This window comes from Triturus cristatus, chromosome 9, assembly GCF_964204655.1.
Source record: "Triturus cristatus chromosome 9, aTriCri1.1, whole genome shotgun sequence".
In the NCBI taxonomy this organism is placed as follows: domain Eukaryota; kingdom Metazoa; phylum Chordata; class Amphibia; order Caudata; family Salamandridae; genus Triturus; species Triturus cristatus.
The window spans coordinates 1,256,734,936-1,256,757,549 of NC_140592.1; the positions used below are offsets into that span (position 1 = coordinate 1,256,734,936).

General features: G+C 42.7%; 1 protein-coding gene across 3 annotated transcripts in view; it reads right to left on the minus strand.

The window, feature by feature from the left end:
• The window catches only part of PRKD1 (protein kinase D1), a 937,657-nt gene that overhangs the window by 128,801 nt on the left and 786,242 nt on the right, over positions 1-22,614 (minus strand). For all 3 annotated transcript variants that reach the window (XM_085627361.1, XM_085627360.1, XM_085627362.1), the window contains one exon: positions 18,232-18,284. In XM_085627361.1, coding sequence (XP_085483487.1) covers positions 18,232-18,284 — 53 coding nt within the window. The remainder of the gene's footprint in view (positions 1-18,231; positions 18,285-22,614) is intronic.

Here is a 22,614-nt window from a genome sequence, read left to right on the forward strand (position 1 = left end):
TTTGAATGAGCAGTAGTGATTCTCTGACAATGGCCAGTAGTGCAGTGCCTCCATTGGAATGGGCAGTAGTGCCTCCCTTGCAATGGCCAGTAGCACAGCGCCTCTCATGGAATGGGCAGTAGCACAGCGCCTCTCATGGAATGGGCAGTAGTGCAGCACCTCTCAGGGAATGGGCAGTAGTGCAGCACCTCTCAGGGAATAGGCAGTAGTGCAGCACCTCTCATGAAATGGGCAGTAGCACAGCACCTCTCATGGAATGGGCAGTAGTACAGTGCCTCTCATGAATGGGCAGTAATGCAGCGCCTCTCATGAGTGCAGCGCCTCTCATGAGCTCAGCACCTATCATGGAATGGGCAGTAGCACAGCACCTCTCATGGAATGGGCAGTAGTACAGTGCCTCTCATGAATGGGCAGTAATGCAGCGCCTCTCATGAGTGCAGCGCCTCTCATGAGCTCAGCACCTCTCATGGAATGGGCAGTAGCACAGCACCTCTCATGGAATGGGCATTAGGGCAGCACCTCTCATGGAATGGGCAGTAGTGCAGCACCTCTCGTGGAATGGGCAGTAGCACAGCGCCTCTCATGGAATGGGGAGTAGCACAGCGCCTCTCATGGAATGGGCAGTAGCACAGCGCCTCTCATGGAATGGGCAGTACTCATGGAATGGGCAGTAGTGCAGCACCTCTCATGGAATGGGCAATAGCGCAGCACCTCTCATGGAATGGGCAGTAGCGCAGCGCCTCTCATGGAATGGGCAGTAGCACAGCGCCTCTCATGGAATGGGCAGTAGCGCAGCACCTGTCATGGAATGGGCAGTAGCGCAGCACCTCTCATGGAATGGGCAGTAGCGCAGCACCTCTCATGGAATGGGCAGTAGCGCAGCACCGCTCATGGAATTGGCAGTAGCGTAGTCCCTGTCGTGGAATGGGTAGTAGCGCAGCGCCTCTCATGGAATGGGCAGTAGCGCAGCGCCTCTCATGGAATGGGCAGTAGTGGAGCACCTCTCATGGAATGGGCAGTAGCGCAGCACCGCTCATGGAATGGGCAATAGCGCAGCCCCTCTCATGGAATGGGCAGTAGCGCAGCGCCTCTCATGGAATGGGCAGTAGTGGAGCACCTCTCATGGAATGGGCAGTAGCGCAGCACCGCTCATGAAATGGGCAGTAGTGCAGCGCCTCTCATGGAATGGGCAATAGCGCAGCGCCTCTCATAGAATGGGCAGTAGCGCAGCGCCTCTCATGGAATGGGCAGTAGCGCAGAGCCGCTCATGGAATGGGCAGTAGCGCAGCACCACTCATGGAATGGGCAGTAGCGCAGCACCGCTCATGGAATGGGCAGTAGCACAGCGCCTCTCACGGAAGGGGCAGTAGTGCAGCGCCTCTCATGGAATGGGTGCTGGAACGGGTAGTACAAAGTTTTGTATACCCCCCCATTCTGCATGTTTATATTAATCTGAATAATCAATAATTGTAATATTATTAATTTGTTTGAAGTGATAACTCACCAACTATATTAACAAAAGAATTACACGTGGGTATTGCACCTTGCATGGCTATATTAATTGTAAACTACCTTGAGTACGCATATTAATAGTAGAAAACTAGAATATTGCATGTTATATGTTGCTTTGGTGATGTATTTGAGATTTTTGCTTTATTCAGTGAGTATAAACCGCTCTGAGTGTTGCTTTTGCTAGATAAATACACACACATATGGGTATTAGCAAGGGGATAACATTTTATTAGCCATTTCTATGTTTTACTTACGTTTTTGTGTTTCTTTTGCTTAAGTTGGCCATTTCGGCCTAAACAAGATGGCTGAACGAGACGTTAAACGTGACTGCCCTGACAACACGAGGTTCTGGGTGAAGTGCGCAGGCGTCACCGCCAGCAGCAGTGGCCTGGACCTGACCCCGGGAGAACATGGCACTTCAAGGACTCTCCGGGAACCCATCCAAGACAAAGGACAATGCTTGATTTAAAAACCGGAACCAGCAAGTGCGATGACTTAATTTTGCGGACTATGTGAGAACTTCACCTCACGACCCCAAGTTGACCAATCCGGACTCTCTAAACCCCGATCTTGATACTTTTTGATATTATTTTCATTATAAAAGTAGGTAGGAAATTAGGATAGTTAACTACGCCGAACCCGATTTCCTGACGTTATGCTGACGGAGAGGACGGTGACACTGCTGGACAGCTGTTATCCTGAATCTTTGAAAGACTGAATTACGGCCTAACTTTGCTGAATAAATTCTTCTTTGACAGATTGACTTAGAGGACGACTTTAGCCAGAATAGGTAAATATGATGCTCTGAAATGTTGATGATGATTTCTAATTTTCTTGCGATATAATTTAGATAAAGAATATTTGATTAATTGACAAATGTGTTGTGTCGATTATCTGAATAAGAGATGTGGTAAATAAGTAATGTGTAGATAGACGAGCATTATTCATTAAACTCATAAATAACAACTAAATGATCCACCTCCTTATGAGAGGGATATCCTAGGTCAATTTGTTTAAGGTAAGGTAAAGGTATTACTCTCATGTCAGCGTTTGGAAGCGTATTTTCCCTCAGAAAACAGATCAACGGAATGTAAGTATATTGGTGTTATGGGCCCCACCAATGAATGTACTTGAGTGAATTGGATGTCAAGGTAGTTGGTCTGTGCCGAAGGGGGAAATTGACGTTCTGCACTGCAACAGTTTTCTGGTAGCAAGACAATGGTTTTTATTGTTTTGGTTTTGTGAATATTGCTGGTAAATATCTTATTGATTATTGGTTATTGATATTGGTTTATGCACTAACACTCTATGTTGAGTCGTGTCGAGTTTTATGTTGTTTGTACGGCTTCTGAGATGTAGGAAGTCGGAAGTCCGTAACGGTTCCGTAGTAGAGCAGAAGTAAGCGCTGTTCTCGGGAAAGACGGAATTGTTGTTATCCTGTAGGTACACAGGAGAAAACGTGTAACGAATGAAGTTCCATGACATATTGTCTGGGTTCGATTCGGTGACATCGCCGTGTCTTGCCATTAGAGACATTTTCTGTGTGAGAGAAGTGTGCATGATAGCGAAGGTTACCTGTGAAATTCTGGTCTTAGGTACCAGGGATCCAACTGGCATTCCGATAACGCTTATCACTGGAAAGGTAATAGGTACTCTCTGAGCTTGTTAGAAGGACAAAGGAGAGGTAAGCGCTGCTTTGTTAACGTATGTCATAATTCTGTAGTAGGACAGACTGTTCGCTGTTCTCGGGAAAGACAGGATTCTGTGTGAATGTACTACATTTTCTTGTGTGAAAGTGCGTGAACGAAATAGCATTCAGGTTATTTGTGAAACTCTGGGTTTATTTCTCAGGAGCATTGGGTCTCCAACTATGTGTCTTAAATACTAGAGAAACGGTTAGCTAATGCTTGTTAGAAGGGTGAAGTAGAGGGATGTGCTACTTTATCAACAGAAGTAACGATTCCATAGTAGGGCAGAGGTAAGTGCTGCCCTCGGGAAAGACGGAATTCTCGTGAGAAAGGTCTATTGCTATTCTTTGGTTAGCGAAGCGGACAGTTGAGACATTTTTATGTTGTTAGTAACAAAGTTGTAGAAATTGAAACAAAAACTTACTGAGCGGATTTTGTGAAGGAGGGGTAGACAGGAGCAGGAGCTGCCGCAGCGGCTGCTGACGTCAGAACGACCGCGCTGGGATTGGACAGTCGGTCAGAAACGTAAAACGCTCCGGATTGGAGCGTTAGTGTGCGCCGCACTAGGAGTGGAGAAATACAGGGTGACGTAAAACACTCCCTATTGGTGCGTTAGTGTGTGTCGCGCTAGGATTTGAGAAATGTGACAGTGACGTAGACGCTCCAGATTGGTGCGTTAGTGTGAGTCGCGCTGCAATTGGACAGAGTAAGCGGTACAGTCGTAAGGAGAAACTAGTGAGACACGAAAGAAAGGAAAATGTATTATGATCCACTAGAAAAAGATAAAAAGTCATGGTTTGGTAAAATTAAGCAGTGGTTTAAGAAGGACAAACCGATTGTAACTAGGGAAGGACAGTTACTTCCTCCACCGAAAACCCCTGCATCCTTTATCTTTGCAAAATATGGATATCATACCTGTATTTGGTTAGACAACTGGGTTAAATACATTGAGAAAGATGGAGTGTTGGCTTTTCCAGAGCATGGTTCATTTAATTTGGCAGTTTTGAGAAATTTGAGAGAGAGAATGATGAATTTAGAACCGAGACCTAGACCGACTAAATTCGAGGCTTTGACGGAGTGGGAAGACGAAATGCATGACTGAGAAAGACAGAGAAATGGTAGAGGATATAGGTACCTGTTTGGCAGATCGTATGGACATGCGACGCATGATGATCGAATGAGAAGGTGGCGGAAGGCGAGTATGACTGAGGGTTTGTTTCCCGTAAGAACTGCAGGAGAGAATGAAGGACGAAAGTGTGTGGAAAAGAGGCATAATGTGGAGTCAAGAGGGTACGGAGTGAATGAGTCTGAGGATGATGTTCTTGATGATATGTTCTATAAGAATCCACCACCATACCGACCAGAACCAGAAATATTAACTCCAAGTGCCCCAATGAAAGAAACAGTACGAATCATCAAATCGGAACCAGAGTTCCAAGATTTGGGAATAAACAATCCTATTAGAGAGGTAGAAAAGAAGTCTGGAGGAAAATTGGATGGAGAAAATTCAGCAGAATTAGCAAAAACAACCCTAGAATTAACAGAGAAAATAAGAGAATTGACTAAGAATCTGGAAGTGGTAACTGTACCAGTAACGATAGGTCCAGTAATGCCTATTTTTGACAAGCAGAAAGACAGCGAACATTGTTTGACAGTCCCTTATAAAAGTAATAAACCGGTTGAACAACCAAGAATGAGTCAGAGTGAGAATCCATGGAGACAGACTATGAGTATGATTGAACCAAGTTTTTCAAATAATCCATTTGTAGGTCAAAACTGTGCAGAAAAACGTATGACAATAATAGAGACAATGTCAGAAACTCAAAAAGATTTTGGACAAGGAAATGTAGAGAAGCCAGTAGGACCATCTACAGAGGAGTTGAGTGAATGGTTGAGAAGCTTGCAAAAGAAAGACAAGGAATCCCAGTCAATAGATGTAGCTAAATTACGAATGGTACTGGAAGAATTAATAGTAGGAACTATCCCGACAGAGAAATTAAAGAAGTACCAAGATGAGGAATTGTTATTTCTGTGCAAAAGCGTAACATGGAGAGCAAAAAGTCTTCATGAAAGATTAGAAGAAGTGGCAAATGAGATGGGTATTGATATTGAAAAGGTAAAAGCCTTACAGAAACCCTATTGAGTAGATTTCACCGAAAAAGACATTGAAAACATGAATACTACAGGACGAATAGGTCAGATTAAGGATATAATTATTTTGTTGAGAAAATGGGGAGATGTGGACAAATGGAAGAGCAGATGGTATCGTAAGCGAGACGAAGTTTCAGACAAAACGTTTTCAGCCTATCCTGTGAGAGAAAGAGAAGGTTGTGACAGAATGCCCTATGAGAGAGATTCCGGGAGGAGGATATGTGCATGTCCCATGGACTAGACAGGATATTTTGTCATTTACGAATGACTTCCCTCGACTGCGTGAAAAACCCGTCGAGTGGTATAGACAGGTGGACAGATTTGTGAAGCTATCCAAAGTGTTGTGGATTGACCTGAATAGCTTGTTTGATATAATAGTACCAGCAGATCTATGGACAGAATGTAAAATAGTAATAGATTGGCCGACACAGGAATACCCAAGGGATCCTAAGACAGAAGCACCAGACCCCGAGGTAATGAAGAAATACGAACAGGTTATGGCATTCTTGAAGAACAAGCTACCCCTAAAGAGACAGATTGGGTGAAAATTGACAGAACACATCAAGAAAGCAAAGAATCAGTACATGCCTATTATGAGAGGTTAAGTTTAGCCTTTAAACAATTCAGTGGAGATGAAAATTTGAGTAACAAGGATTTGAGTCATTTCGTATACAGGTTTGTATATGGTCTTCGTCCAGAAATTAGTAAAATGATAAAACAGCATACGGTAGATTGGCAAAACAAGAAAGTATTGAGACATGCTAAATATTTCAGTTATGAAATTGAAGCAAAACAGCGAAAACGAACAGAGAAGGCAATGTGGACACAAGTAAAGGTAGCCGAGAGACAGGAAGCACAATTAGTGGAACAAGCTGCGTCAAAACAAAGATTTAATCCTGGGAAAAATAAAGGGAATATTGAGGAAGCTAAAAAGAAATTTCTGTGTCATAATTGCAGTAGGATAGGGCATTGGAAATCCGAGTGTAAGAATCCACCAAGTACTAATGATGAAAATTCATCCTTGAATCCACAGGTGCAGAATGAGGTGAGTGGTCAACAGCAACGACAACAGCAGGGTGTAATACAACAGAATCAGGTGCCAAAACCACCTTTTCCACAGAACAAAAATTGCCAGAAGTAGAGTAAAGAGAATGGATTCTACAACGAAGAACAGGTAAATAAGCCGCAACGGGCTAGCGCTGCTTCGCAGTATTGGCTGCAACACGATGAAAGCGATTCAGAAGAGGGTTATTGATGGTGCCGAAGGGAGGAAGAAGAGTGCGTACTTGGCGCAACTCTAGAAGTAGACCAGACAGGTCCATTTGTAGATGGAAAAGTTAATAATGAAAATATTACTTTCCTAGTTGATACTGGTGCTACTCGATCAACTGTTAGATCAGCTGATGTCAGAATCTTCCTCTCTCGGATGAAATGATCCAAGTAGTTGGTGTGTCCAACAGACAGATTAAAACTTACCTTACAGAACCAGTGAAAGTTAGTATAGGGAAATTTTCTGAAATGCACAGATTTGTAGTGTGCGACACCAGTCCTGTGAACTTGTTAGGTAGAGATTTATTGTGCAAGATGAACTGCACTATATTTTGTACTCCGGATGGAATAGCCTTTGAAACACCAGATGATGATGTGTTGTATAAAATGACATTGGCAAATAGAGAGAAAGAGGTTACAGGAACCTATGCTGTATTCAATCCTGACGAACTACCAAAAGAATTGAAACAATCAGTAAAAGCAGAAGTTTGGGACTTCACAGGAGAAGATGTAGGATTGATGAGAAATGTAGATCCAGTAAAAATAACTGTAAAAGAAGCAGTATGTTACCCAAATGTCCCACAATATAAGTTGACACCTGAAATAATCGAAGGAGTTACTCCTGTGATTGAGAAAATGATAAAACAAGGAATTTTGAGAGAAATTATGAGTAGCCCATGTAATTCACCAATAATGGGACTGAAAAAGCCTAGTGAGAACTTCAGAATAGGGCAAGATCTGAGAAAGATAAAACAAAATTGTTGTACCATGTTGTCCCATTGTACCGAATCCATCTGTGATTTTATATCAGATCCCTCATGACGCAGAATGGTACACAGTGATTGATCTGTGCCATGCTTTCTTTTCCATCCCATTGCATCATGACAGTCAGCAAATTTTTGCATTTCGTTTCGGCAAGCGTATTTTGGCGTGGTGCCGAATTCCACAGGGGTATACAGAAAGCCCCTCAATATTTAATCAGCTATTGAAAAAGTCTTTGGAGAGTCTAGAAATGCCTAAAAATTCAGTACTAGTCCAATATATTGATGACCTACTTGTGGCTTCGAAAACTCGTGAAGCTTGTGAGGTAGACACGGTAGCCTTGCTGAATCATTTGGCAGATGGAGGACTAAAAGTGTCACCATCGAAATCACAATTCTGTAAGAAAGAAGTCCAATATTTAGGACATAGCATTGAGAAAGGACACAGGAAAATAACCATAGATAGAATCAGGATCATAAAAAGAATGAGTCCACCAATGACCCAAAGAGAAGTGAGAATGTTTCTGGGAATGGTTGGATATTGTCGTCAATGGATAGGCAATTTTTCATTGATTGCAAAACCTTTGGTACGTCTGACAAGAAGTGATGTGAGAGATCCTATTGATTTGAACAAAGAGGAGTGGGCAGCATTCAAGAAGTTAAGAGAAGGATTGTGTGAAGCGCCAGCATTAGGTATGCCTGACTACGATAAGGAGTTCGAGTTGTATTGCAGTGAGAGAAATGGATGTGCACTCTCTGTTCTAGTACAGAAGCATGGAAAACTGAGGAAACCAATTGCATATTTTTCATCCATGTTGGACCCAGTAGCTGTAGCCCTTCCTGGGTGTCTGAAAGCAGTAGCTGCTACATGTCGAAGTTTGGAACAGAGTGAAGGAATTGTGATGGGATACCCTGTGAAAGTGTTTGTGCCTCATGAAGTGGCGATTCTTTTAACAAGGAGTCATACTCAGTATATGACGCACAGCCGACTGACTAAGTATGAAAAGGTCATTTTGGGTGCAACAAATGTGAGTCTTGTGAGATGCGTGAATGTGAATCCTTCAACATTGTTGCCTGATGTAGAGCATGTGGAGGTACGAGATGAAGCAGATCATGATTGTTTGGATGTACTTGATCTTTGTACATAACCAAGACCTGACATAAAAGATGACCCTTACCAGAAAGTGATTATGTCATGTTTGTTGGTGGATCTTGTTTGAGAACAGATGATGGAGTGCTGAGTGCAGCATATGCGGTATGTACAGTTGCAGCTGTGATGGAAGCATCATATTTGATAGGAGTAAGGTCGGCCCAAGTAGCTGAACTTATTGCCTGACCAGACGTAAGATTGGGAAAAGTGTGAGAGTGACTGTGATAACTGATAGCCAGTATGGCTACGGGGTGGTCCATGATTTCGGCCAAATTTGGCTGCAGAGAGGTTTCCTGACCTCAAGTGGAACTCCCATTAAGAATGCTGAAGTGGTTGGAAAGTTGCTTGAGGCAATACAGCTGCCTAGGCAATTGGCTGTGGTAAAATGTGCTGCTCATAGTCGCAGTGGTGATTACATAGCCACTGGAAATAAATTCGCCAATGACATGGCACAGTATTGTGCACGAAATCAGAATTCAATCAATCGGGCAAAGGAAAGAGAATTGATTTCTTGTTTCCCAATGTTTACTAACACTGTGGGAACATGGGATGCGGTAAGACAATTGCAGGAAGAAGCAGGAGAGGAAGAAGTAACAGTGGGTAAAAGCATGATGTGCACCAAGAGAGGAAGATCACGTGTGGGTCTATCGAGATGGAAGACCAGTTATGCCTGATAGCATGATGTCTGCCATGGCACGGATGTATCACAGACAGGGACATATAGGGAGAGACGCCATGATTAGGGGCCATATGTATGAACACATTTTCCCATAGACACATAATAGGTAAAACCCTTTGATACATCAGGGCCCTGGTCTTTTAAACCAACTTGGTATAATGCCAAGTTTAGGCTTGTGGCGGAAAGTATTTGTCAAAGATGTCTAATTTGTCAGCAGTTCAATCCTGGAAGAAAGACAGTGGTGAGTCTAGGAACAATAGGTCGAGAGGGAGGGCCTTTCACCAGAATGCAAGTAGATTTTATTGAGATGCCTCCTTGTAACAGGTTGAGGTATGTTTTGGTGATGGTATGCCTATTCTCCAGGTGGGTAGAGGCGTTCCCAACAAGAAGAAATGATGGAATGACAGTGGCGAAATTACTGTTAAGGGAATTTATACCTAGGTTTGAGTTCTCAGTAACAATTGAATCAGACAGAGGAGGACATTTTCATAATGAGATCATAAAACTGATTTGTGAAACATTGAATGTACGACAAAAACTGCATTGTGCCTACCGACCAGAGGCTTCTGGTGTAGTAGAACAAATGAATGGTACTATCAAAAACAGAATAGGGAAAATGTGTTTAGCCACAGGTATGAAATGGCCCGATGCCTTGCCTCTAGTACTCATGACTATTAGATCAATACCAGACAGAACTACTGGTTTGAGTCCTCGTGAGATCCTCATGAGACATGTATTTATACCAGTCAACAAGCTGATGACAATACCTGATGACATGGTATTGGAATACTGTAAAAGCCTGGCTGACGCAGTTCATTCTGTGTTTCATCAGGTTGGAGCGGATGCCACCACTCTTGAAAAGAAACCAGCTTATGATCTAAGCCCAGGGGACTGGGTAAGGATAAAAGTACACAGAAGAAGAAACTGTTTGGTTCCCAGGTGGGGAAAACCAAGGCAAGTCATCTTGACTACAACAACAGCCGTGAAGTGTGCTGGATTGAAGAACTGGATCCATGCAAGTCATACTCTGAGAATTCCAAATCCAGTTGACTGTAAAGAAAAGGAGTATTTTGATGAATCAGAATCCAGTACTGAGTCAGATGACGGAGAGCCAAAAGATAAAGAAGGAGAAAACCCTGAAAGGGGGGAGACAGAGCCAAGGTTAACTTTGGTCCCCAGAAGTAACTCCCTAAGGAAAGGACTACAGATTTCTGAATCCAGTTCAGACTCAGAGACAGAACCAAGAGCCCATTCATCCAAGAAAGAACAAAGGAAGAACAAAGAAAATGACAGTGAAGAGACAATAAAAGAAATCCGTGAGAAGGAAGTGCCAGATGAAGGATTGAGAGAAATTCCACCTGAAACATCACCTTTAGATGGACAGGTGCCAGATACAGAGAGAGAGGGAAAGATTATTGCAGAAGACCCCCGAGGAGGTGTAGGGAACTCCCACATCCAGTTAGACGCAGGGACAAGTAGTCAGCAGGAAGATTGCGTGACGGAGATTCGAGGAGGGACAGAAGTAGGGAAAACAAAAGAGGTGGAAAAATAACTCATTGAAGGTAAAAAGCAAGTTGAAACAGAGTCTGAGGAAATCGAAGATGAAATACCAGAAGGCCGAGTGCTGAGAAAGAGAGCTTGGAGAACTGAAAAGAATGATAAAGGGAGTTGTAATTTTAATTGTAATTGTAAAAATATTTATAAAGCGCATGGTTCCCAAAGGCATCCCCGCGCTAGAGGCCAAGGCTAATAAATAGTAGATAATTATGGAAACAAGAAGGTTTTTAAACATTTCCGAAAGCCCAGATGGTTAGTCATGCATCGAATATCAAGAGGAAGTGAGTTCCAGAGCCGAGCTGCATTGTAGGAAAATGATCTGCCCCCGGCACGAACTTTCCTAATTCTGGGAACAACTGCCAGCCACTTATTACCTGAGCGAAGGTGTCTGGACGGATGATAGAAGGAAGCAAGAAAACCAATAATAGAAGGGGCAGAGCCTGATAAGATCTTGTGTAAAATGCAGAGAGCCTTGAACTGTACTCTCTGCTGGATGGGCAACCAATGCAGAGTGGTCAGTGCTTGCCGTGCTGACTGTCGCTTAGGGATGTTCAGAAGTTGCCGAGCCGCACAGTTCTGAACAACTTGCAGTGCCCTGACCGTGGAGCAAGGTGCTCCTAGGTAGAGGGCATTAGCATAATCAATGAAAAGAGCAGCCAAAGACGAGGTGTGGCCAAACAAAATAAAGAGACTGAGGTATCGACTGACCCATGTAAATTCACCAAGAGCTGAACAGGTGAATGAAGTAACGAGTCAGGAAAAATCGAAAGAAGAAGAACAGACAGTAGTCAAAGAAAACAAAAGAACAAGAAAACCTAACCAGAAGTATAAATCACCGGAATGGACATATGTGGCCCTGCCTAAAGTGAAGGAAGAGGCGGATAGCCAAGGAAATCCAGAGGTGTTTGTACAGGAAGTGGTTGAGGAAGAAGAGGAATCGGAAATCCTGAGAGTTATCTTGTCCGATATTGGAGAAGAAACAGATATTCAAGACAACCTGTATGTTGAAAACGAAGGGAAGGTGAAAGATGATGAGATGCCAAACTGAATAAGACAAGGAAGTTACTGATGGAAAAACAATAAAATACTGAAAAAGACAAAAACTGGTAGAACCACGTAGGTGCTTAGATGCCTTGGGTTAGAAACTAGTTGTGAAGTAGAAGAGGCTAAGTCAAAAGACACGGCTCATTTAGAAAGATGGCTAACATAGAAAGTAGCAAAAGTAGATGTACTTTTCTTAGAAGATGGTGCAAAATGTGTTGTTGTTGTACAGGATTATTAATGCTTCTTCGGAGTATTCTTGCTCTATTAATTTCTATTAAAGTTACTGTAGATACATTAGAAGGACATAGTGATAATATAACTAATATAGGGAAAGTTCAAAAGGTAGTTCCAACTAGAATAGATAAAAACTATTTACATAAAGATAGGTCAATAACAGATTTTTCTAACAATGTGTTTTCAAAGTTGTTGTATGAATATGTAAAAACCATGGACGTAAGGGTTTGCTACGTATGTATGCAATTACCTGCATCTGTATCTGAAGGAGTGACTTATCATCACCTTCCTGTAACATATGGAATAACATGTAGTGTAATAGCTAGTTTATTTTATCAAACAGGTAAATTAGAGTATTATTTTTCAGATGTAGATACTATATTTTCACAAGTACCAGCAATTAACAAACTAAACAAGGTAAAACCTGCAAAGGTATTAGGTGAATTTTTCTTAGAGACAAATGAACTAACCTTAGAATATATATTTAGAAATAACCTGACTTGCAGTTTAAAGAAAGAGGAGAAGACATTTTTGGATATGGTTGAAGAAAGGAGATTGAAAATGCAAAGGAAGGTTTCAGAAGGGAAAGTGGAGAGAACGGTTTGGGATGTAGAAACGGAGAAACATTTAAGAGGGGAAACAAGCCGAACTATGGATTTAGATTGGCCTCAGAAAGGGAAATTGTGTATAAGAAGGAATCAGACGGCGTATGACAATTATTTTCTAGGGAATAGTGAGTGTCATGATACATACCGAATCATGGGAGGATGGGGATTTAAAGGTGGAAGAGATCCAGTCTTTCCAGGACTGTATTTCATTTGTGGGAACAGGGCATATTATCGTTTGCCAGACCATTGGTATGGCACATGTTATGTTGGCCTGGTTTTTCCAAAGATTTTTCACATGGATAGAGGAGAAGATGGTGTACATAGTCTAGGTAGTTATTTAGCACGTAGTAAGAGAGAATCTTGGACTGAAATTGTGGGTGACATTTTTGGAGCACTGTTACCCGCAGTGGGAATATCTCTGAATGCAAACAAAATTAGAAAACTTTCAACAGTAGTGGATCGCTTGTCAACAAGCACCGCTGGAGGATTCTTATTGGTTAATACTGAAATGGTTGCCATGCGTGCTATGGTAATGCAAAATCGACTTGCCCTTGATATTTTATTGGCAAAAGAGAGTGGAGTCTGTGGAATGCTGAAAGTTCAACATTGTTGTACTTACATTCCTGACGAAAGTAGAGATTTGAAAATTTATATTAAGAATATTACAGAATTGCATGATGAAATTGTACCACTGGAGGTTGAAGGTGTTTGGGAGAAGATTGGTAAGAAAATATCAGCTATTAAAAACTTTGTAGTAAAATTAAGTAGTGCATTTATAGGTAAGATATTATTTCCATTAACTTGTGTGATTTTCTTAGTATTAATAATTAGACTAGGTTGTATTTGTTGTAGAAAGAATAAAAACCAGTAAAAGAATAAAAAGTGAAAACTTAAGGAGAAGGGATAAGAAACAAGAAAGAGAATTTGAAGAAATAGAACTAGAAGAGTTAAAAGATAGCATGTATAAATCAGCAAAAAGAGAAGAAACAGGGGAAACTGAAATATGAACGAAACAAGAAATCAATTCAAAAATTTCCGTAAAAAGGGATACAAAATTTTAAATTAGTGTGGTGATATAATCACCAAAGGGGGGATTGCTGGAGCGGATAGTACAACATTTTGTATACCCCCCCATTCTGCATGTTTATATTAATCTGAATAATCAATTAATTGTAATATTATTAATTTGTTTGAAGTGATAACTCACCAACTATATTAACAAAAGAATTACACGTGGGAATTGCACCTTGCATGGCTATATTAATTGCAAACTAACTTGAGTGCGCATATTAATAGTAGAAAACTATTGATGATGTATTTGTGACTTGTGCTTTATTCAGTGAGTATAAACCGCTCTGAGTGTTGCTTTTGCTAGATAAATACACACACATATGGGTATTAGCAAGAGGATAACATTTTATTAGTCATTTCTATGTTTTAATTACGTTTTTGTGTTTCTTTTGCTTAAGTTGGCCATTTCGGCCTAAACAAGATGGCCGAACGAGACGTTAAACGTGACTGCCCTGACAACACGAGGTTCTGGGTGAAGTGCGCAGGCGTCACCGCCAGCAGCAGTGGCCTGGACCTGACCCCAGGAGAACATGTACCCTTCAAGGACACTCCGGGAACCCATCCAAGACAAAGGACAATGCTTGATTTAAAAACCGGAAGCAGCAAGTGCGATGACTTCATTTTGCGGACTATGTGAGAACTTCACCTCACGACCGCAAGTTGACCAATCCGGACTCTCTAAACCCCGATCTTGATACTTTTTGATGTTATTTTCATTATAAAAGTAGGTAGAAAATTAGGATAGTTAGCTACGCCGAACCCGATTTCCTGACGTTATGCTGACGGAGAGGACGGTGACACTGCTGGACAGCTGTTATCCTGAATCTTTGAAAGACTGAATTGCGGCCTAACTTTGCTGAATAAATTCTTCTTTGACTGATTGACTTAGAGGACGACTTTAGCCAGAATAGGTAAATATGATGCTCTGAAATGTTGATGATGATTTCTTATTTTCTTGCGATATAATTTAGATAAAGAATATTTGATTAATTGACAAATCTGTTGTGTCGATTATTTGAATAAGAGATGTGGTAAAGAAGTAATGTGTAGATAGACGAGCATTATTCATTCAAATCCTAAATAATAACTAAATGATCCATCTCCTTATGAGAGGGATATCCTAGGTCAATGTGTTTAAGGTAAGGTAAAGGTATTACTCTCATGTCAGCGTTTGGAAGCGTATTTTCCCTCAGAAAACAGATCAACGGAATGTAAGTTTGGGATGTAGAAACGGAGAAACATTTAAGAGGGGAAACAAGCCCAACTATGGATTTAGATTGGCCTCAGAAAGGGAAATTGTGTATAAGAAGGAATCAGACGGCGTATGACAATTATTTTCTAGGGAATAGTGAGTGTCATGATACATACCGAATCATGGGAGGATGGGGATTTAAAGGTGGAAGAGATCCAGTCTTTCCAGGACTGTATTTCATTTGTGGGAACAGGGCATATTATCGTTTGCCAGACCATTGGTATGGCACATGTTATGTTGGCCTGGTTTTTCCAAAGATTTTTCACATGGATAGAGGAGAAGATGGTGTACATAGTCTAGGTAGTTATTTAGCACGTAGTAAGAGAGAATCTTGGACTGAAATTGTGGGTGACATTTTTGGAGCACTGTTACCCGCAGTGGGAATATCTCTGAATGCAAACAAAATTAGAAAACTTTCAACAGTAGTGGATCGCTTGTCAACAAGCACCGCTGGAGGATTCTTATTGGTTAATACTGAAATGGTTGCCATGCGTGCTATGGTAATGCAAAATCGACTTGCCCTTGATATTTTATTGGCAAAAGAGAGTGGAGTCTGTGGAATGCTGAAAGTTCAACATTGTTGTACTTACATTCCTGACGAAAGTAGAGATTTGAAAATTTATATTAAGAATATTACAGAATTGCATGATGAAATTGTACCACTGGAGGTTGAAGGTGTTTGGGAGAAGATTGGTAAGAAAATATCAGCTATTAAAAACTTTGTAGTAAAATTAGGTAGTGCATTTATAGGTAAGATATTATTTCCATTAACTTGTGTGATTTTCTTAGTATTAATAATTAGACTAGGTTGTATTTGTTGTAGAAAGAATAAAAACCAGTAAAAGAATAAAAAGTGAAAACTTAAGGAGAAGGGATAAGAAACAAGAAAGAGAATTTGAAGAAATAGAACTAGAAGAGTTAAAAGATAGCATGTATAAATCAGCAAAAAGAGAAGAAACAGGGGAAACTGAAATATGAACGAAACAAGAAATCAATTCAAAAATTTCCGTAAAAAGGGATACAAAATTTTAAATTAGTGTGGTGATATAATCACCAAAGGGGGGATTGCTGGAGCGGGTAGTACAACATTTTGTATACCCCCCCATTCTGCATGTTTATATTAATCTGAATAATCAATTAATTGTAATATTATTAATTTGTTTGAAGTGATAACTCACCAACTATATTAACAAAAGAATTACACGTGGGAATTGCACCTTGCATGGCTATATTAATTGCAAACTAACTTGAGTACGCATATTAATAGTAGAAAACTATTGATGATGTATTTGTGACTTGTGCTTTATTCAGTGAGTATAAACCGCTCTGAGTGTTGCTTTTGCTAGATAAATACACACACATATGGGTATTAGCAAGAGGATAACATTTTATTAGTCATTTCTATGTTTTAATTACGTTTTTGTGTTTCTTTTGCTTAAGTTGGCCATTTCGGCCTAAACAAGATGGCCGAACGAGACGTTAAACGTGACTGCCCTGACAACACGAGGTTCTGGGTGAAGTGCGCAGGCGTCACCGCCAGCAGCAGTGGCCTGGACCTGACCCCAGGAGAACATGTACCCTTCAAGGACACTCCGGGAACCCATCCAAGACAAAGGACAATGCTTGATTTAAAAACCGGAAGCAGCAAGTGCGATGACTTCATTTTGCGGACTATGTGAGAACTTCACCTCACGACCGCAAGTTGACCAATCCGGACTCTCTAAACCCCGATCTTGATACTTTTTGATGTTATTTTCATTATAAAAGTAGGTAGAAAATTAGGATAGTTAGCTACGCCGAACCCGATTTCCTGACGTTATGCTGACGGAGAGGACGGTGACACTGCTGGACAGCTGTTATCCTGAATCTTTGAAAGACTGAATTGCGGCCTAACTTTGCTGAATAAATTCTTCTTTGACTGATTGACTTAGAGGACGACTTTAGCCAGAATAGGTAAATATGATGCTCTGAAATGTTGATGATGATTTCTTATTTTCTTGCGATATAATTTAGATAAAGAATATTTGATTAATTGACAAATCTGTTGTGTCGATTATTTGAATAAGAGATGTGGTAAAGAAGTAATGTGTAGATAGACGAGCATTATTCATTAAAATCCTAAATAATAACTAAATGATCCATCTCCTTATGAGAGGGATATCCTAGGTCAATGTGTTTAAGGTAAGGTAAAGGTATTACTCTCATGTCAGCGTTTGGAAGCGTATTTTCCCTCAGAAAACAGATCAACGGAATGTAAGTATATTGGTGTTATGGGCCCCACCAATGAATGTACTTGAGTGAATTGGATGTCGAGGTAGTTGGTCTGTGCAGAAGGGGGAAATTGAGGTTCTGCGCTGCAACATGGGCAGTAGTGCAGCACCTCTCATGGAATGGGCAGTCACGTAGTGCCTCTCATGGAATGGGCAGTAGCGCAGCACCGCTCATGGAATGGGCAATAGCGCAGCGCCTCTCATGGAATGGGCAGTAGCGCAGCGCCTCTCATGGAATGGGCAGTAGCGGAGCACCTCTCATGGAATGGGCAGTAGCGTAGTGCCTCTCACGGAATGGGCAGCAGTGCAGCGCCTCTCATGGAATGGGCAGTAGTGCAGTGCCTCTCATGGAATGGGCAGTAGCGCAGCACCTCTCATGGAATGGGCAGTAGTGCAGCACCTCTCATGGAATGGGCAGTAGCATAGTGCCTATCGTGGAATGGGCAGTAGCGCAGCACCTCTCATGGAATGGGCAGTAGCGTAGTGCCTGTCGTGGAATGGGCAGTAGCGCAGTGCCTCTCATGGAATGGGCAGTAGCGCAGCACCTCTCATGGAATGGGCAGTAGCGCAGCACCTCTCATGGAATGGGCAGTAGCGCAGCACCGCATCTTGGAATGTGCAGTAGCGTAGTGATTGTCGTGGAATGGGCAGTAGCGCAGCGCCTCTCATGGAATGGGCAGTAGTGCAGTGCCTCTCATGGAATGGGCAGTAGTGCAGTGCCTCTCATGGAATGGGCAGTAGTGCAGTGCCTCTCATGGAATGGGCAGTACCGGAGCGCCTCTCATGGAATGGGCAGTAGTGCAGCACCGCTCATAGAATGGGCAGTAGCATAGTGCCTATCGTGGAATGGGCAGTAGCGCAGCACCTCTCATGGAATGGGCAGTAGCGTAGTGCCTCTCATGGAATGGGCAGTAGTGCAGCGCCTCTCGTGGAATGGCCAGTAGCGCAGCGCCTCTCAGACAGAGGCAGAGTTGCAGTGACTCACCACGTTCTCCTGGATCTGGCAGTTGGACACAGAGATGCTGATGGACACGTCCTCTGGAAGAAAAGAGACAGACATGAGACGCAGCAGTGACGCTCTGGCCATCTGGTCATCAGGGATGGGGCTCACTGAATGGACTGCTGAATGAAGAAGCAATTCACCTTTTTTAGGTCTGGCTTGACAGCACAGCTGCCGCCAGACATGATGTGATCAACCTAAAAAGAGATATCAGGGGTACAGAGAGGCTTTGGCTCCGCCCCCATGTGGCAGCCAGGAGTATATGTTCTGGTTGGGCAGAAGTTGTGTGTGTCCACAAGAAAAGGTGCTTCCCCTCCACACAGCTGTGATTGTTTTGTATACTTGTACAGCTGGCCGAGCCAATAGCAGTATAGCAGCCTGAGCTTGAGCTTTCAGGGCCACACAGCACACTGTGATGCTGTTGACCTGTCTTAGATATCTAGATCATTTACAGGGTTTGTTTATCTCTTGCAGAAGCACGGGTGGGGGGAAGGGCAGTCATGAGGAATGACTTGCAGTCCCAGAACCCTCCCTTTCCATCATTAACTTTAGACTTCAAAGTGCATATTTGTCTTTGAGAGCAGCATGAGATGCCCTGTGCTACACTAATCCTTTTTAGGTCTGGCTCGACAGCGAAACTGTCCTGCACCTTATGTGATCAACAAAAAAGAGCATTCAAAGTACTACTGAGATATGGGCTCACGCTCCTCCCACACGTTGGATCCCCGGAGTGTAGCATTAGATTGGGCTGAATTTGAGTGCTTTCAATTAAGAGACTGCTTGTAATTCCCTTTTTGGATTGTGGCAGAGCTTATGCTTGACTGAGCAGGAGTGAGTTGGTTTTGGTGGCAGCCAATGATCATGGCTACAGGCCTGATCTGCTTATTATGAAATGTTGTGATGAAAGCAATGGGCCTGGCATATTCATTGTGAAAAGCATATGTTACAGTCAATAGGCATTTAAGTGTGGATTGATGTTACTCTGAATTGCAGCCTCCACTCCAAGATTAGGCAGACAGCAGAGAGCAACAATGGCCGCCTGCTGGCCGCCACCCATGCGGAACTACAGACATGGAAAGACCACACGCTGACCCAGCTTGGGAGGTTGGCGGCGGTCAAGATGACACTCCTCCCCGGGATACTCTACGTTATGCAGACCCTGCCCCTCCTGCCCCCTTCCCATGTGCTCACCAAACTGCAGCACCCGATAGGGCTATACACATGGGAGGGTAAAATACCCTGTATTGCTAAGCGCCTGACATACTTGTCCCCCACAGATGGTGGCCTGGAGCTCCCCCATCTCAAACACTAGTACAAAGTGGTACAACTCTGCTACCTGGTTGAATGGACTAGGTCTACCACGGAGAAACACTGGTGCTCATTGGCCAGGCTGTGGCAGGGATCTACATATGGAAAGTCCCATGGCTCCCAAGATCTCATCGACCATGAGGGGTGTACATCTCCCCGGTGCGCCATGCCACAGTGGGCACATGGGACACAGTGCCACTCTGAAAGAAGCTGTCCACGCGGGTCTCGCCGTTAACCCCAATAATGGGAAACCCAGAGTTTCCACCAGCGCTCCATGGCACTGACAACTTAGCATGGCAAGAGGCGAACTGCAAAAGGGTGGGCGATCTATTCGATCACAATGTCATTATGGACTAACGGCAGCTCCAGGATGGCTACGGCTACCCTCCTCGACATACTGGAAATACTTGACTATCTGGCACTGGGTCACACAGCCATCGCTGCGGCCACAAGCAAGCAGACCTCTGTTGCCATTTGAAAAATGACCTATCACCAAGCATTCAGACAAAAAACTGCTCTCAGACATATTTGCTTTCTTAAATGCGTCACAGAGTCACACAAAATGAACAGCCCAATTGAGATGGGAGAAAGAATGTGGCTACCAACTCACACCCAAAGACTGGTGGGATATTCAGAAGTGAGCAAGCACAGTGGCACAAAGCACCCCAGGCAAGGGCGCGCTACTCCAACCAGTGCACTACTGGAATTACATGCCTGAAGGCACTGCACACTGGAAGCAGGGAGGAGACCCCACATGTTGGAGGGGATGGGGGTCACCGGGACACTGACGCATATCTTGTGGCACTGCCATAGAGTACAATATTGCTGGCGGGATGTATGTAGGACCTCCTGGGCACAGAAAGGCTTACAGCAGTCTCAGAGAATCAGCTCCCACGACTTGACAAACATGGGGACCCTGTATCATATACCTGGGAAAGGAATTCACGGAATTGACATGTCCCGCCTACCTCCGCACTGTGCGCTTGCTACTGATGCAGCCGCTACCTATTCAGTATCCCCACACACTTAATATTTCCTATGTAGAACCAGAAGTCGCTATCACCTAGACAGGATGCCGTTACTCCTCCATTGTTAGGTCTCGCCTGACCCAGCGCATGCGTTGGTCTGGCGAGACATTTTGTAAGGGCTCCAAAAAGTGCTACCAGGCCAGCCTAGAGCTACAGTGCATGTGCGCGGGCGCGCGCCGCGCTTGATCGCGATTACTTTCACTGATATTCTCCGTGAGGCTTCAATAGATTGCAGCAGTTAAAACAAGCATTGGCATAGCCAATAGGTCTCGCTTTTGGGACCTTATAAGTGTTTAGTTATGCAACTGTTGCATGGCTAAACACTTATAAGGTCCCAAAGGCGAGACCTATTGCCTATGCCAGTGCTTGATTTTTTCAGACCTATTGGCTATGCCAATGCTTGATTTTTTCAGGCTATCCAACTCATCTCACTCCCCCTCCCCTGACGATCTCCCCATCCTCAGGGGCAATAGTGTCTGCTTTCTTTCTCTGTCTCTATCTCCTTTCCCTCACCGGCCGAAGGATGTAGGTGAGGCAAGTTGTATCGTTTATTATTTCTTTACGTCTAAAACAATAAAACATGCTTTAAACATGAATGAAAGCCTACAGACAGGTATTTTGTTGCACGGAATCTCACAGATTACTGCTCCAGGCAATGCGTTTGGTGTTGACCCCGTGAGATAAACTGTGCATCTGGAAGTTTAGTTCTGTGAGAATCCTCAGTGGGCCTCTTAGAAGAGACCGTGTATTGCTTAGCCAACTGTAACGGTGTGTTCCTTTCTAATTGTATGACTGTGTGTCTGATGGTTGCCTTGTAGAAACCTTGTTCTCAAAACTACAGGTCAGGGTTGTTTGGGTGACAAGCTATAGGCCTCATAGGTGCCCAGGAAAACGTTCTGTCTGATCCCATATTTTTGGTCTGCGTATTATAAAATATAATGACAAAAGCAGTTGGTCTGGCTCATTAACTGTGAAAAGCATTTGTTAAAGCCAGTAAGCCTTTAGTTGTTATCACATTGTGTTACAGGCTGTGAACAGGTTTGTTGTTACATGAAATCTCACAGATTACAGTAGTAGGGGTTTTGGCTGCCCACTTTCTGATGTTTCCTGCTAGGCCCTGTTGAACGGGGTAGTATATTGTTTTGCAAGCTGTATTTTTCTATGCATTTGTAATTTTATAACTGTATGTATGTTAGTTGCTAGTTTATGTGCAGTTGAATAGGCTAGCACTGGGTAAGGTGTAAAGCCAATGGTAAAGGGTAAAGCCTTCATGGGTTGTTTGGGTAAAGTCATTCCAGGTTTAAAGGTGTAATTGGTTTATTATGACAATATATTAAAGACGGTAAGCCTGTTTTTTGTGTGAAAAGTACTTGGTAAAGCCAATAGACCCCTAATACAGCTTCAATAGTAGGCAAGGGGTTTGGTGTTGGCAACCCACCCGAGCGGACACCTTGGTAATCTTATTAGGCTCTATTAGTAGGTATTTTACATTGTTTTGACAAATATATTTTGTACATATTTGTAATTTTATTACGGTATGCCTGGTGGTTGACATATGAGAAGGCTTATGACCAACACAATAAGTCTGAGTTGGTTAAGGTGACAAACTAATGATAAAGGTTATAGGCCGGATTGTTTATATTTAAAAGTGACGATGGACACAGTAGACCAGACAGACTGATTGTGACAAACATGTGTTGAAACTTAGAGAAAGGTACTTTGTCTCATGGTTTCTCACAGATTACTGTAGCAGGCAAGGGTTTCAGACAAACTGTGGGTATAGAAGACCTGCACTGTCAGAATCCTTGCTGGTCCCATAAAAGAACAAAGAAATGAAGCATGCAATATAATCTTTTATACTAAAAATAATTAAAACATCAAAAGAATAATTTAAGATGTGAAAAAAATAAAACAATTTAATCTCACTCATTCCTTCCTGGAAGGGATTGCTTTCTCCAGATACTTTTCTAACCTTAAGGACACATCGAGTAAATTGATTAGAGCAGCACAAATGAATTGAGAGGAAAGCTGT